This window comes from Notolabrus celidotus, chromosome 11, assembly GCF_009762535.1.
Source record: "Notolabrus celidotus isolate fNotCel1 chromosome 11, fNotCel1.pri, whole genome shotgun sequence".
Classification (NCBI taxonomy): Eukaryota; Metazoa; Chordata; class Actinopteri; order Labriformes; family Labridae; genus Notolabrus; species Notolabrus celidotus.
Genome location: NC_048282.1, coordinates 27,322,622 through 27,337,949, shown reverse-complemented (window position 1 = coordinate 27,337,949; position 15,328 = coordinate 27,322,622). Strand labels below are relative to the sequence as shown.

Sequence of the window (15,328 nt, the reverse complement as noted above, 5' to 3'; positions counted from 1 at the left end):
CTAATAAATGGTGCGATTAGAATTGCTGGTGTTCTTGCCTCTTTTTTGTGCACTCACTGGTCCTCTTTTATCCTGCTGTGAAATTATTTTCCAACTTTCTCAAACTGTTGGAAGAACTTTCTGTTCAGTTTCTACCAACAGTTAGTTCAACCACAAGTCTCAAGGTTTTGCGATCATTGTCTACTAATACATTTAAGTGTCTTGATTTGTCAGAGGGAAAACAAGGTCAGGTAAAATGTTCGTCTCCATCCTATACCTACATTTTTTCAACTTTTTTTCTGCTGAAGATTGGAGATCAAAACAAGTTCAAGAGGTAAAAGAGTTGGCCACACATGCTGACAGCAAAACATCATCAAAGCATCTCATGTCAGTCTAAAATACAAGCAACTGTAAAATATACAGACTGCAGTGACACTGGAAAACCAAGATCCATACAGGTGTTTCTACAGTATACTCCATGGCTTTCCAGCTTTTATTTATTGGATTCCTCTTACATTCACTTGCAAATAATAATAGTAATACATTTTATTTATAAAAGTGCTTTAAAAGTTTATCTAAGACACTTTACAAGAAAATAAATTATACAATAGAAAAGCAAAGGAAAAACAATGCAAAAAACAACAAAAATCAAAACAACAAAACAAAAATCAATCAAAAGCCTTTGTAAATAAGTGGGTTTTGAGTCCAGACTTTCAATACTGCTGATTTTACAAATCCAATACGTCAGTTTTATGTTTCTTTATTGCTGCATTCTTGTCTCATTCAAAGCTCTTGTGAGGAACTTTCAGTTAGTGTTCATATGAGAATGGCCTGTGAACCAAACAGACTCTCTTATCTCTTTGCTGATTTCATCCTGTACGTGTGAAATTTGTCTTCTCTACCAAAGAGAAATCTCACCCTACTTCCTTTTAAAACTCAAATGTGCCTCTCATCAGATGCCTATCCCATGGACAATGGATCTCCTCTTCTCTGTTATCTCCCCCTCTTCCTGTTTGTCCTAAAGAGACATCAAATGCTTACAGGGGATAAATAAAAACTGAAAATTGTACATTTTGTAAACTACCATAGCTCCAGGTTGTGTGTATATTTTTATCATTGTTACAAGAGATATTAGTGAGAAGAAAATGACAGCATTCATAATTGTATTGCAACTACCTTTAGATATGTCAGCAATTAAACTACTTAATTGTTGCCTCAAAGCGATCCTTGAGTTTATGAATGTGTAAAAAGGGCATGGCATGTTTAACTAAATTCATGACAGAAACAAATGGAGCTATATTTCCAGAATCTTAGGTTAGCTCATGTTTTTGTTACCTGACTATACTTATGAACTTATATATGAATATATAAAATACAGCAGTGGAATCGAAATGTCGGTGATTTTTTTCTATTTGGGGAAAAGGTAAGTTTTTTTATCTGTGATAGCTGCTGGTAGCTGTTATACTATATAGTTTTCCCCAGTAATCTAAATATGCTGATCTCTTAGCCTAGAAATTAACCAAGAAGAAGTACAGATACGCTGTAACTCTTACATCTAATCATTTTTAAACATTGTTGCCACTGAAAATGTTCACCCTTCTTGTCAGTTTAATGATGTTTAAAGTTAAACCTGTCACGTAGCATAACCATGAAATACCATACTACACAGCTGCATATGTCCTCTGTTACAAATGTATGACTGCTGGTATGGAGAAAATGTACATCTTGTATTTTGACGTCATTAGCCAACATAAAAACATCAACATGGTGATGACTTGCGGGGCAGAAGAGAAAATGAATTTGAAGCTCATTTTCATAGATATGCAGCAGACGTCACCGATGTTCGCTGCTGTTCCTGATTGTTGAGGTTGATATCCGCAGAAAGAACTGCTTTGTTTTCAGAGTTCAACATGTCTAAACTGGCAGACTCTTCAATGCGTCACTCCTGCTAACAATGAAATTATTGAGTCTAAGAATTCAGGCTGTGTTTGCTTCATGGTAGCAATTTTTTACATGTGCACCCTTTATAAGGATTTACAAGTAGTGTCTTTATAAACTCTGTACATTGGTTATAAGCCATTATAGGAAGAAGTTTAACAGGTTATTAGTGATCCACATGGCTGCTGCTCTTTATCTTTACTTGGTAAAAATGCAATTATGAATATATTCAAAGAGAGATTTGAAATGTTAACTGCTCAATTATACAGTCCATCAGAGGGGTCTTCCTGTTGGGCTAAAAAGAGCTGAAATTAAATGAATTAGTTGCCATAATTTACAGTGCAAAAATCCACAGTCCCCAGAAAATAAAGCCATCAAACTGATGTTCTCCTCTAGCATTTTGTCCCCATGAAGATGACAGTTTCAGTTCAATTTGAAATATCTCGACTCCCATGAATGGATTGCAATGACAATCATAAGGCATTTAGCTCTTTGGATTTGTATAATTCCAGTTCTTAGAACATAGTCCCAAGAGAATAAAATCCTATTATATGTTCTTTTTTTAATCAAGCTTTATACCACCAAGGGAAAAATGACTAGTTACTCCATTTTTCCATCATCTAAGTATTGAGATTTTTACCTAGTGCCACAATGTGATAACCAAAGAATTACATGCAAAATCAATTTATTTCAGTCTACACCTTTTATTAGCAAATATTAACATGCTAATGATTAAATCAAATCATTGGCTACATGGCTGCTTTGACATCCTTATGCTAACATTATAGTTTTGAGCTTGTTATCATGCTGATTCTAGCTTTATGTTTAAGCAAATGAAAATAGTTGTAAATAGTAATAATAATGAGGGAATATGAAAGGATATCTACGGCAGAGGATATGGGCCATTGGAAAAAAAAATTAAGGTCAAATATATTTTTTGTTATTATTATTCTGAGAAAAAAAGTCAGAATTCTGTGATAAAAGTCAGAATTCTGAGAAAAAAGTCAAAATTCTGAGATAAAAGTCGGAATTCTGAGATTATCTTATTGTGTTTTTATTATTTTTGTGAAGCACTTTGTTATTTGTATTGAAAAGTGCTATACAAATAAATGTATTATTATTATTATTATTATTATTATTATTATTATTATTATTATTATTATTATTATTATTATTATTTAAGTCAGAATTCTGTGAAAAAAGTCAGAAATCTGTGGAAAAAAGTTAGAATTCTGAGATTAAAGTCAGAATTCTGACTTTTTTCTCAGAATAATAATAATAAAAATATAGATTGGACCTTCTTTTTTCCCCCCAGTGGATTAAAATCAGAGTTCTGAGAAAAAGGTCAGAATTCTTAGATTAAAGTCAGAATTCTGTCTTTTCTCAGAATATTAATAAAAATATAAATTTCTTTTCAGTGGCCCTAATCCTCTTCTGTGTATATCTTATCATTCCAAACACTGGCACTTATCTAGTCCGTAATTGTTTTATACGTCAGGTATTTTAAATCTTAAATCTTTAAATTTTCTTCTTCATCTTTGGAGCATATAGTTTTACAGTATATGGGTTATGTTCATTCAGATGCATACCTGTCATTGGCTCACTCTCAGTGACGCCTGGCTGAGACGCTCGCTGATTGGCCACAAGCCAACCTGTCTGGGCGCTAACTGGCTCACCTTCATATACCTGGCTCCTATTATTTCCCACCTGTTCCGTCAGTCATTTCTCAGCGTGTAGGTGTGTTTCCAAGAACAGAGCAGCAGCTGAGGGACAGTGTGCGAAGCGAGGTGCACCGCCGCAATGGACTGACCGGAAAACAGCTCTTTTTGTGCTCTTTGATACTCAGCTGGTTTTACAGACACTTTCTGACGACATCTTCGGTGAGTTATTATCTTTGTGATTAACGTGCTGAGTAGAGAGGTGTTACAGCCTGAGAGGGAAATATGTTTAGTTGTTTTGAATCCAACACATTATCTCTGGGAATCAGTTGTGCAGTCTGTTATATTTAGAACAAACCCCACACCACTTGAAGAAGCCTACTTTTATGGACTTTTGTTTCAGTTGCTCCTGAACTGACCCCATTTACACAGGTAGAGTCAGTTTGCATCACATTAGGTAAAGGGGAACCAAACTAGAGAGAAACAATCTTGACTATCCCATATACATACATTTCCACATATCACAACCATTACTCATCACATCATTCTTGTGCAATCACACATTTCTTGTCACAAATGGCACATTTATCTGAAGTATTTAACCATTCAACAGTTGGATGCTTAGTGAGGCAGATAAAGTGCAAATACTTGTACATATATGTCAATAACAGTCATTGTAGTGGGACTACAAGCCGAGCTAAACATTAATGAAATATTTCAGTTCACTCCAGCAGGTTTTGGGTTGCACAACATGGTGTTCACCATGAACTTTTGTTTACTGTTAATCATTAAACCAGTTCTCTGGCTGCCCTTGAACACATACTTAACATTTTCAAACACCCTTTTTTTCCTTAACATGCTTTGATTTGTCATCAGAGTGTAAATGATGATTTATTGCATTGTAAATCAGGCTCACAAACTGTGCAGCTGCACTCACAGTAAACACATGAAAGACCTGCAGCTGATCCGCCTCCTCCTCTCATAGTTTAAAGCAGTTTTATCTCCTGACCTGTGGTTCAAGTGGAACGCCCAGGCACATCAGAGCGCTCGACAGAATTTAAGAGTCGTCTTTAAGACTCGGAAGCAAGCAAAGTGACATTCCTGTCACTATTAAATCCTGACTCAGCTGTGGGTGTAGTGAGCCACTCCACAGCTGCATTACAGGTTTGCTGTCTAGTTCAGGTTTGGGAGGTGTTGGCTGCTGTAGTTTTGACATTTGTTTTTTTCTCTCCTAATGGAATGGTTTATGGGAGGGACAGTAATTAGCAGCTAATAAAGCTTTCACTTAGAAGCCTTAGGGTGCCTTGTCACCCAGCTATTGTTGCCAGTAAACATTTGGATGTGGGTGTTGTTGGCGATCATGTTTTGCCCATACTGTCCTTTTCAACATCGTCATGTCAACAAGACTAGAATGTCATCGATGTTTGGATTTGCTTGATAAGAGGTGTCCAACCTGGTAATAGAGGCGTTATAAAATCACAGCATAAGTCTTCTTTAAATGTCCTGTCTCTTTTAATTTAAATCTTTAAACGCGTTTTCACTAAAAGAAGTGACATGAAAATAGTTCCAAATTAGTCAGTTGGTCTCTGTGACTTCTTTAAAGTGTGGAAATATTCTCTTTTCTTGAGAGTCTGTCCAAAAAACTAAAAGTTGCTCCTTTTTTTTTTACTCATAATGTATATTAGATATCAGGAGTGCCATTGCTGCATACACAGAATTTTAAAGGCCATCAGGATGCTCCTCAGTCAATGTTAGTTTTGAGTCCTTTCACATATAAATGAAGATCTTAAAAGCTGAAATCATGTGTGATCAAATAAACCAAAAAACTTAGTTATAAATTCTCCATTATCATTGTGTGATCTTGAGAAAACAAAATTGAATTACTCATGATTTGTTCTGTTGTTATCTGGATCATTTCCCTTTCGTTTTCCTTGGCCTTTTCTCAAGATAAGAAGATCAATGAGCGGTTATCTTCAGAAAACAAACTGGTGATCTCAAGATTAAGGCAGCAGAATGGTTATAAAAGCCCCTCAAATTATTTATTTATCTTCAGTAACTGGAGTTTATTTCACTCAGGGGGTGTATAAACACTATTTAAGTGTGAGTAACTGAAAAAGTAAGCTGCTCATAACTCCAGCCGAGAGGTGTGCGAGACATCACTAAAGAGGCTCTGAAGTGTAGGAACCAATCTGATTTCAGTTCAGGTGACACACCCAATCAAGACTAGTACATTATAATTAACTCGTATGTATAAATCATAATTTAAAAGTCAACCAAGCAAGTTTTCAAGTTTAATTGCTGAGATTTTCTTCTGAATGGAAAGTATTAGTAAAGCCACTGTCTAGCAATTGATGAACAAATCGTTACATCAGTTGTTAAAGGCCCTGTGAGGAGTTTTGAACTGGCTGAGAAACAGACTGAAAATGATACTGATGCCTCTTTATAATAATAATAATAATAATAATAATAATAATAATAATAATAATACTACATTTTATTTATATAGCGCTTTTTCAAAAACTCAAAGACACTTTATGACCTTCAATAGCAAACAAGTCCATCAGCAACGTTGACCCCTTCTCTGTTGTAATTTTTAATGTCTGAAACCACCCTGAGGGGGTAGGTGTCAGTCCACATGATGGACATCTCACTTCAGAAACAGCCTTTATTTGACTGTTTTCATGGAAAATAATCACATTGCTTGATAAAATTGACTGTGGAAGACAACAGGATGAAAACACTACTTTTGCATGTATAGGACAAGAAATAAGAGGTATCACTTTGTCCACCAGGGGGGCGCCAGAATCGATACAAAACAAAAGTTCCTCACAGCAGCTTTGAATGCAATATTCAATTCTCTGAAAAAATAAAAGTCTAATCTACGTAATGACAGGTTTAAAATTCTGGTGCATGAAATTTAGAGATAGATGATTAATAGGTCTGCCACTAAATTACATTTTAAAATAAACAGCATCGGACGATGCCAGTGCCCACAAGGTCGATATCACCATTGTCTTTTCTAAATGATAACAGGTTTTTTTCCATCCTAAATTACATTATATCAAATCTGAAACAGTTGCTGTATAGTGTGTGATATAAATTCTAATATGATGTATAGAATAATACAGTTTAGTATTGCTTCTTACATAAATATCAGGTATGATCTGAAATCTGTAGCATAACCCAGTGTATTTTCTATTTCATTAATTAATTAAAAATACATCTAAAACACGTTAATGGCTAAGATAAAATAAATAATGCATAATAGATTGAAATGTATATGGAATAATGATAATATATATTATTATTATATTTTTTTAAACTTGAAAAATCATTGAGCAAACCCTCATTTACAATGACGACCAGCATATAAAAGAAACATTAAAATGCATGACAAGCAAATAAAAGATGTAACCCTAAAATAATGATGATCAATTAAAAAAAGACAACAATTAAAAGTAATGTTACAACCATTGAAATAATGTTACACAAAGTCAGTTAAAACAGGTGCAATCAGAGGTTAAAAATGTTAAAACTAATGATTTAAAATGATTAAAAGAAACCAGTACATGCATTTTTAAAGTGCTTTGAAGTGAGTTCAGTGCAGATGGTGCAAAAACGAAAAAGGCAGCTCTGCCCAGCTCAGAATTAACTGAGCATTTTACTTTTAAAATCTAAATATTTACCCTCATTTTTTTTCTACTTTAATAATTACAGATGGCAGAAATCCAGAAGTCCCTTGTGGCAATGTTTTACTGAGCCAATTATTTTTCATGACACATTAATTGTTAAAATGTTCATTCAAGTTCTGCAATTTGTTTCTCATTTGTTTTTATTATCAGATTGTTGTATTTCATCAACAACATGATATCGGCATCATTTATTAAACATCAGCTGACCTGCTCTCCAGTTATCGGCATTGGCAAATGAAAAACTAATATCAGTCGACCACTCTAACAGAACCTTAATGATCATTTGTAGGCTTAAAAACTGCTTGAATCTGTCTTTAAATCTTTAATCTTTAAGGAAGATGTAATTATTTAATATCTATCACCTGTCATAAAACGTCTGCAGTCAGTTATGAGAAACATCACAGAAACTTTTGAATCACACCTAGCTTACCCTTGAACTTCCTTATTCTGTGAGTGATTTATTTGAAGTGCCTGTGTCGTCCTCAGAGGAACCTCATACCACAGTAATTACAACCTTTCATGCACATAATGCTTAAAGACTTCATGACATTTTGAAGGCTTGTCCCAGACACAGTGACACCATCATAGAGGTTAACTTTAATTTGAATGTGGTTGCTCTCTGATATCTATGCAAGAGAACAATGAATTTGCTCTACTATGCTTACATAAACACCTCTTAACCTCATAGTATGTGGCTACACCCTGGTCCCTATTCTTGACCTTGAAGGCCACCGTACCTTCAACAGCAGGAAGGGTAAGCAAGGGAGCATTTAAATCTAAAATATATCACAAAATATTCAGATTCTTACTCTGTGTCAGGCTTCGACACACTTTGAAGTACTCAAAAATAATCTAAATTGCCCTTTCTCTCTTTCTCCTTTCCTCTTGAATTAATCCATGTGCTTAGTTTCTAAATTGTCAGTCTGTTAGCGAGGACTCTGAAAATCCCTGGATTTGTTTCCCCTCAGCAGATCAGCAGTCTGTAATGATGCTTTCAGTTTTTGTCTGACATGTTTTCCTCATGCCTGGTCTGCCAGAACTAATATAGACAGTATAATAAGCAGGAAACACAAGTAAGCTGTGGAGCTTCAACACAATACGGTGTGTGAACTTTCTTTACTCTGATTGTACATAACGCAGAGTTTGTCATGCGAACTCACAAACAAAGATGTAATTTTTTTCTTTGAATTGCACTGCCTGGTAAACTATTCCTATTCTTAGACTTCACAAAGCATCCGTGTTAACATCTAGTTACCTGTGCACCATGACCTGAGTGCAACAATGCAAAATAACGTGGAATTTGCTTGACTTGTAATATTTTCACTGACTGCTCGAGAGAAATTTGAGACTAATTTTTTCTACGAATGAAGAACCTTGAATGTTGTTCTCCATAATAATAATAATAATAATAATAATAATAATAATAATAATACATTTTATTTAAAAGTGCCTTTCTTAACACTCAAGGCTACTTTAAAGAGCACAATGAACACCTGTGAAGAACACCTGTTTAAACCCTCCTGTTATATTGTGGGTCAAATTGACACGTTTTAAAGTTAAAATCTGAAAAAATCTTTTAAAAGTATTTATTCGTTATGAAACTTCTTCTGCTTGGCTTAATTAGCGTTATCAACTCATACAATGAAAATGGTTCATTTCACCTATATGCAACCCCCCAATAAAAATCTGGGCTTCACTTCATAAAAAGACAAAAATTCAAAATGTAAATAAAAGAATAAAATAAACCAAAATGTATGTCCTGTAAAACTATTGTATTTATATGTAGGTCTTTCCAATGAACATTAAAAAAAGTTTTAACATGAACATTTATGAAAACGAGTGAGTTATCCTCATTGAACCATGATCTGTGAGAGGTTAAGAAGACCTTTGTACTAAATATTGATTGAAGTGGTTAGTAATGGAGTTAATAATGAAATATAAACAATGTTATGGGTTTTTTTTTGGTTTCTGATACTTTTGGATTATTAAACATGCCCCGGGTCAAATTGACCCAGGACCATTATTGCTGTTACAGAGAAACGAGCATAACAGGAGGGTCAGGTAATCTGATTGTTTTTACGTGACAAAACAAGATTGGTTGCCACATCTACTGCATGAATACAATTGTTTACAAATGAATCCATTAATTTATATAATCACCCGATTAGCATAACTGCTAATGATTCATATATAAGTGTCTGTGACTGCCCATCTTCTGAAATAGGAAAGCTGTTAATAATGAGGATCATTTAGCTACCATGTGTGACACTAATGGAAAGATTTGACATTAATAGTTATTGCTGTGTTGATTATGAACTAATCAGCAGTACTATTTTTAGCCGTAAACTTGTGCTTGCTTCTTTAGAGATAGGTAGTTGTTTTTGATAAAGCATTATGTGTTGCACTAACAAGAATTATCCCTCCATCTTTCTCTCAGATCCCTTTCAAAGACTGATCCTTGGTGAAGTCTGCACGCTCAAAAGAGGACGGTGGAGCCGCCGTCCTGCCCTTGTCCTCTTCTGCGTGCGATGCCGAAGAGTGACACGTGGCCAGGCGGCATTGCCTTGGAATCCTTGAACAATATGGACAGTGCCGGGAGCTGTGACAGTGTTATCAGCATGAACTCCGGCTATGTGAGTGCTGCTGTACTTTATCTTCATCTCTGACCCACTGACTGCTGCTTATCTTTTTGTTGTATAACCCGACGGATCAACACACACCGCGTGCAGACTCTGTCCTTTCTGAACAAACCTACTTTTGATGATGTGTCTGGTGTCTGTGGGAAAAGGGGAAATAAAGAAGTGAGATTTGCGCATAAGGTGGTAAAGACATCTGCGTGGATGTTTACCACCATTGTGAAAAGGTCAGAAAGTTTATGAGAGGAAGTGAATGTTTGAGGTAAACTACACTCATGTTTGTTTAGAGGGTTGCAGAGAGAGTTCTCTTTAAAGATGACCAGAGGGGGAAAAAATCTCAAGCAGTTCACAAACACATACAGCTATCTGGAATAAATTCTTCTGACAGACCAACAAAGAGTGAAAAACAACCGAGTACAGACTTAGAATTGGGTAATCAGTCATTCCTTTGCAGATGCTTGACCACAAATCATCTTCAATCAACTCTTCCCGCCGTGTATCCTATGGCTGCGGTTAGGCTTAAATGGGAAACAGGTATTGCTTATTAAATCTGAATGTGTCTTATTGTATTTGTTGCAGAGTGAAGACAGTATGGAGCACTTATCTCCTGAGGAGAGAGCATGTCTCATGTATCTTGAAGAAACAATTGAAGCACTGGAGGTGCAGGAAGACAGCGGCATATCCAATGACGAACCAGACTCTGGGTTCAGAGTTAACGGTATGATGTTGAAATATTCTGTTGTGCATCATTTCTTAGTTACTTACATGTACTGTGCACAAACACAGTATTCAGAGCCTTGCATATGTATTCATCCACCTTGTATTTTTCCACCTTTTACAGTGTTACAACCTGTAATTCAAAGAGACTAATTATCACTTTGTAACCTTTAAGTAAAGCACAAGAGCAGTTCAAAAAGCATCTGTTAACCTGAAGGCAACACAGCCAGAGGTTTCCCTGCAAAACACTCGAAGTATTGATTATTTTCTGTCAAATGATTGATTTTTTAAATTGCGATTTACTGCTGGATTTCAACAGTTAATTGTGATGAATAGCATTTTTAATCGCCTGCTTAAAATTCCATTATTTTGCATTTCAAAGCCACTTTAATTTCCATGCCAACCTGCCAGCACAGTGGTTAACTTCAATTTAGTTTCCTCCACAGTGGTCCACACACTCTTTAAATAATGCTCTGCCAGCTTTCGTGGTGAGGTTGTCTGCTGACATCAGTCTGTTTAGCTGCACCTGTATGCGTAGCTTGTAGGTGGTAGCTCAAATTTGAAGTACTTCAATTATATTTTAATTAAATTTGACAAACACCGAGCATTTTAATTTTTGATTTGTCAACTGAGCTTCCTGGGAGTCTTTTTTTGTTGTGGGAAATCTTCCAAGCGCAGTAATGTTGTTATTTTCCATCATGGGTGCAGCAGGAAGCAGGAAGACACTGCAGCAGTTCAACTACAGTGTGCCACAAGGGACAAAATAGCTTATTTTTAAACAAGCTCTATAGTTGAGTAAATTAAACACATCTTGATTAATGCGTTAAGGCTGACATACCATTTTATAAATGATGTTATATCATTTAATTAAAAGCTCAGATAGTTGAGCCTTTGTACACATTTTAGCCCCAAATAACAAATCAATACTTTGATACTAACTGTAACAATTGTGCTTTTTTTTATAGACATTTCCAGTTTCAGGTCTGATGAGTCCTCTGGAGATCAGAAATCAGACCAAGCTTTCCATCATGCTTTCAATGGACCCTCCCAACCACAGTCCACTCCTGGCCTTGAAACATCAGAGAACCTCGGCGCTCATCTTGGACCTTCAGCCACTGAATCAGTGTCTGGTAGTGAGATCCACCAACCATCTGCTCTGACCACAGAGTTGTGCGTATCAAAGGATGAAGATGGCAATCTAAGGATCGTCCCAAGTACCAGCCTTTCCCCAGATCACTCTCCTAAGGCCCCTTCTTCAAAGGCTCCTGAGGTATACATGGGTTTTATCCCCCCTCCTTCAGACTTCATGGATGAGCCAGCACCTCATCACCGGGTCCTGACTGCGAAAGACCTTCTCTCACCTCAAGTTGTATCAGACAACAAGCCGGGACCAACTGTTGACTTGGAGCAGCTTCTTGATAACACTTCCACAAAGAGAGCTTCAATGAGCTTCCCTGACAAGCCTCAAGAACTGAGTCTATCAGCCGTCAGCCCCAGTCCCCCATTGAGTCCTCCTCCGCCGCCTGAAGTTGCAGAGCCCAAAAGTCCTCCTGCTGTGGCCCCGAAACCAAAGAGGCTTCCTGCCAACATCATTCTGAAGTCGCACAAGGCAGCAGTGGCTGATGGGAACTCAGGGCATTCTGCACCAACAAGCGGTGACCGGATGATGTTGGACCCTCAGAGGGTTCGCAGGGAGGCTCTCCGAAAGCTCGGCTTGCTTAAAAGCGATGAAGTGGAGTCAAGCCCAAACATGAGTCCTAGACTCTCCCCACAATCTAGGAGGTCATGGGCGGCTCCTTCTTCTCCAATGAGCCCACATGCACCTCCCTTAACACCAGCTTACCCAAGTGTCCACAGCCCATCCCCTGTCACCATCACCGTCCAGGCTCCTGCAGCTGAGTCACCACCAAGGACTCTCACAGCCATTCCAGCACCAGATGCATTCAGCGACCCTGACGGATCTTTGCACTCAGATAATGAACTTTCTGCTGGCTCAGATGTGTCAGAGGTCACTCCCCCTGTTACCCCTCCAGTCCTGATCAAGCAGCTAAGCCCACCAAAGATCCTAGGAGTCAAATCAGCCACCCTTGAGCGCTCCGGCCTAGGTCTAAGCAGCTATATGGCTGCACAAGACTCCAGTGAAGCTGGCATCAGTGGCAAACTAAGCCCAAACCAGCTACGTAATAATCGCCCACGCCCTGCCTCTCTGGGGAGCAGGCAAGAGTTCTCAGGTGCTCAAGGAGAGGGTCTGAAGGTGGGCGGTGCTACTAGCAAAGAGCCAGACATACGGAGGTCCATGATAGCTTCTCAGCCTTTCAGTAACTCTAAGAAGCTGCCTCGATCGGAGGGCGTCAGTGTGCTGATCTGCCCTCGATCTCAAAATGAAGAAGATCGCCGCGAGGCCCTGAGGAGGCTTGGGCTGCTCAGGGACTGAAGCTCTGACAACAAATCCTTCACCTGATCTGACTCCCACAGACTCCCTGTGCAAACTGTATCCAAAGGAACATACCAAACTTTGATTAAGCCTTTTTGAAAACTTAAGGGGGAAGCAGTTTAATCACACATTTATGCATTATCATTTCTACTGTTTTAAGCTACAATATCCAGAGACCGCCTAACATTGAGTGGCATTACATCTGTTTGTAACCTAGATTGTACTTTTAATGTAAAGGGTTTTGTTTCCAATAAAACTGAAAATTGTTGTCAGACTCTCTCCATGTAGCCATGTGTTTTGTAAATTCAACAGAGTTACTTTGGGAGTCTCGAGTCACTTCCTTCTTTCACAACTGATTTGTTCTCACTCTGACTTCATCCTCGGTAACGGCTTCCCTTTTTGGTTCTCTTTTTTTAACTGCTTTCAGGTGTCAGTAGTATTTTCTGAGCAAGCATTGGCCTGTTATTGAGTGTCTGTGTACTGCGTTAAACCTATTACATAACGATTGCATGTTTATTTTTAAATGAATAAAAATGCAAAAGGTATGCCCTTCTTTGTCAGAGCATACCTTAGCAAAAACCAGACTGAATCATCAGCGGCCACTTGCTTAGAAGAATCTGAATAATGTTGTTTGCATGGTTGCATCGTGACGCACACTTCAGAACTAATAAGCATGTCACACAACACTTTCATGAAGTGTCAATGTGGGTCCGTCAGTTGTACACACATCAAGAGATTCAGCTACTTGTTTACATGTTTTGTTCTAAATGTTTGATTTGTTCTACCACTTGTCCCTATGTCCCCTTTCTCTTTTGTTGCCCTGAATTCCCAAAGTCCACTTGTAATGAGTCATTTCTTCTCCTCTGTTGGCCTGTGAGACCTCCATGTGTCAGGTCAAATCCCAAATTAAGGCCCCACTTCTTTTTTTTTGGTTCAGCTTCAGCACCTTTTATCTGATGTGATGCTGAAAGAACCGGGGCAACCTGTTTTCTCACCTCCTGGTTTACCCTTTATGCAACTCCTTCACAGTGCATGAACGAACCGTCTGTGTGTCTGAAAAACATTTTATCTCTTCTGCAGGCTTTCAGAGACAAATAGATTTGCTCTCTCCTGTAATTTGCAGATAAGGTCACCTACTGCTGTGAAAATTGAACACAATTTGAAAGATATTTCTTTGAATGCATGTTAATATTATGTTGGTGCACGGCTCATAGATAACACAGCTACTTTGTTTGAATTTGCAGATTTTTTCCATATTTAGTCTTAAAGCTAGAGTTTGTATCCACGGAAAATTAGCATGAATTTGAGGACTCCGTCTAACCACTCCCTCCCCTCCCCTCGAAGCTCCTCCAAAACGACGCCCCCCTGCTCACATGCATAAGCGCCGCTGAGACTCGACCATATGATCGTGACTGATTCAAAACCGGTCCTCAGCACATCGTTTGTGTTTTGCACTACATCAACTCATGTCTCACTCAGCAGTAAGAAAACACCCAAACATTATCATAGTGAGTTAAAAACACAAACAAACATGAGATGTACGTGCAGGAGGCGGGCAGAATGGGATTTGATTGGTTTCATAATTTGGATCCTGATGGCAGGGATTGGTTGATGTTTTCCCACGTTTATTCCAGCTCTTCTTTTTAAGAACACATTATGTATTGATTGCCATCGGGACATAAAAATCTTTTTAACCAGTATAACAAAAAGTGTATCTAAATCTGACTACCAACCCCAGCTTTAAGTATAACTTCCTAACCAATGTTGGAAGCCTGCTACATCATACAAAGTATAATTATTATCCTAGTTGTAAAGCATTCTGTCCAAGCTGATGATAACTCTTATCTTTTATTGTGCTATTACATCTACACATGGGTGTGTATTCCCTGAATGACTATCAAATGCCAAGTGCATAGTTTTCTTTATTTAGTCTGTAATGTTTTTATCACACCCTGGACTTTCTTGGCATGGATAATCCCTTGTGTAACCTTGTTCTACCTTGAACCATGTTCTATAAACAGAATATTTTCATGTGTTTATGCGTACATTTAAATTCATGTTCCCCAGGAAGTAAATCGCTGATCAGTATCTCTCTGAGGAAGACAAGAGCAAAGTAAAAGAGGAAATTACTTTTGTTTTAATATTTGTCATTAATGATAGAGCATGTGTACATTCTCTGCATCAGAGAAGAATCAGTTTTATTGTACTTTCCAGAAGGCAAAGGAAGTAGTCGGTAATTATCGTTTCATTAGTTATCTTACAGCTAACACCCTC

General features: G+C 37.6%; 1 protein-coding gene across 1 annotated transcript; it reads left to right on the top strand.

Moving 5' to 3' along the window:
• Positions 1-3,621: 3,621 nt before the first annotated feature.
• Positions 3,622-13,333, top strand: LOC117821603 (specifically androgen-regulated gene protein-like). Its single transcript, XM_034696009.1, has 4 exons — positions 3,622-3,797; positions 9,705-9,900; positions 10,483-10,621; positions 11,586-13,333. The coding sequence occupies exons 2-4, from the start codon at positions 9,796-9,798 to the stop codon at positions 13,052-13,054; spliced, it is 1,713 nt and encodes a 570-aa protein (XP_034551900.1). The 5' UTR covers positions 3,622-3,797; positions 9,705-9,795; the 3' UTR covers positions 13,055-13,333.
• The last annotated feature ends 1,995 nt before the right edge of the window (positions 13,334-15,328 follow it).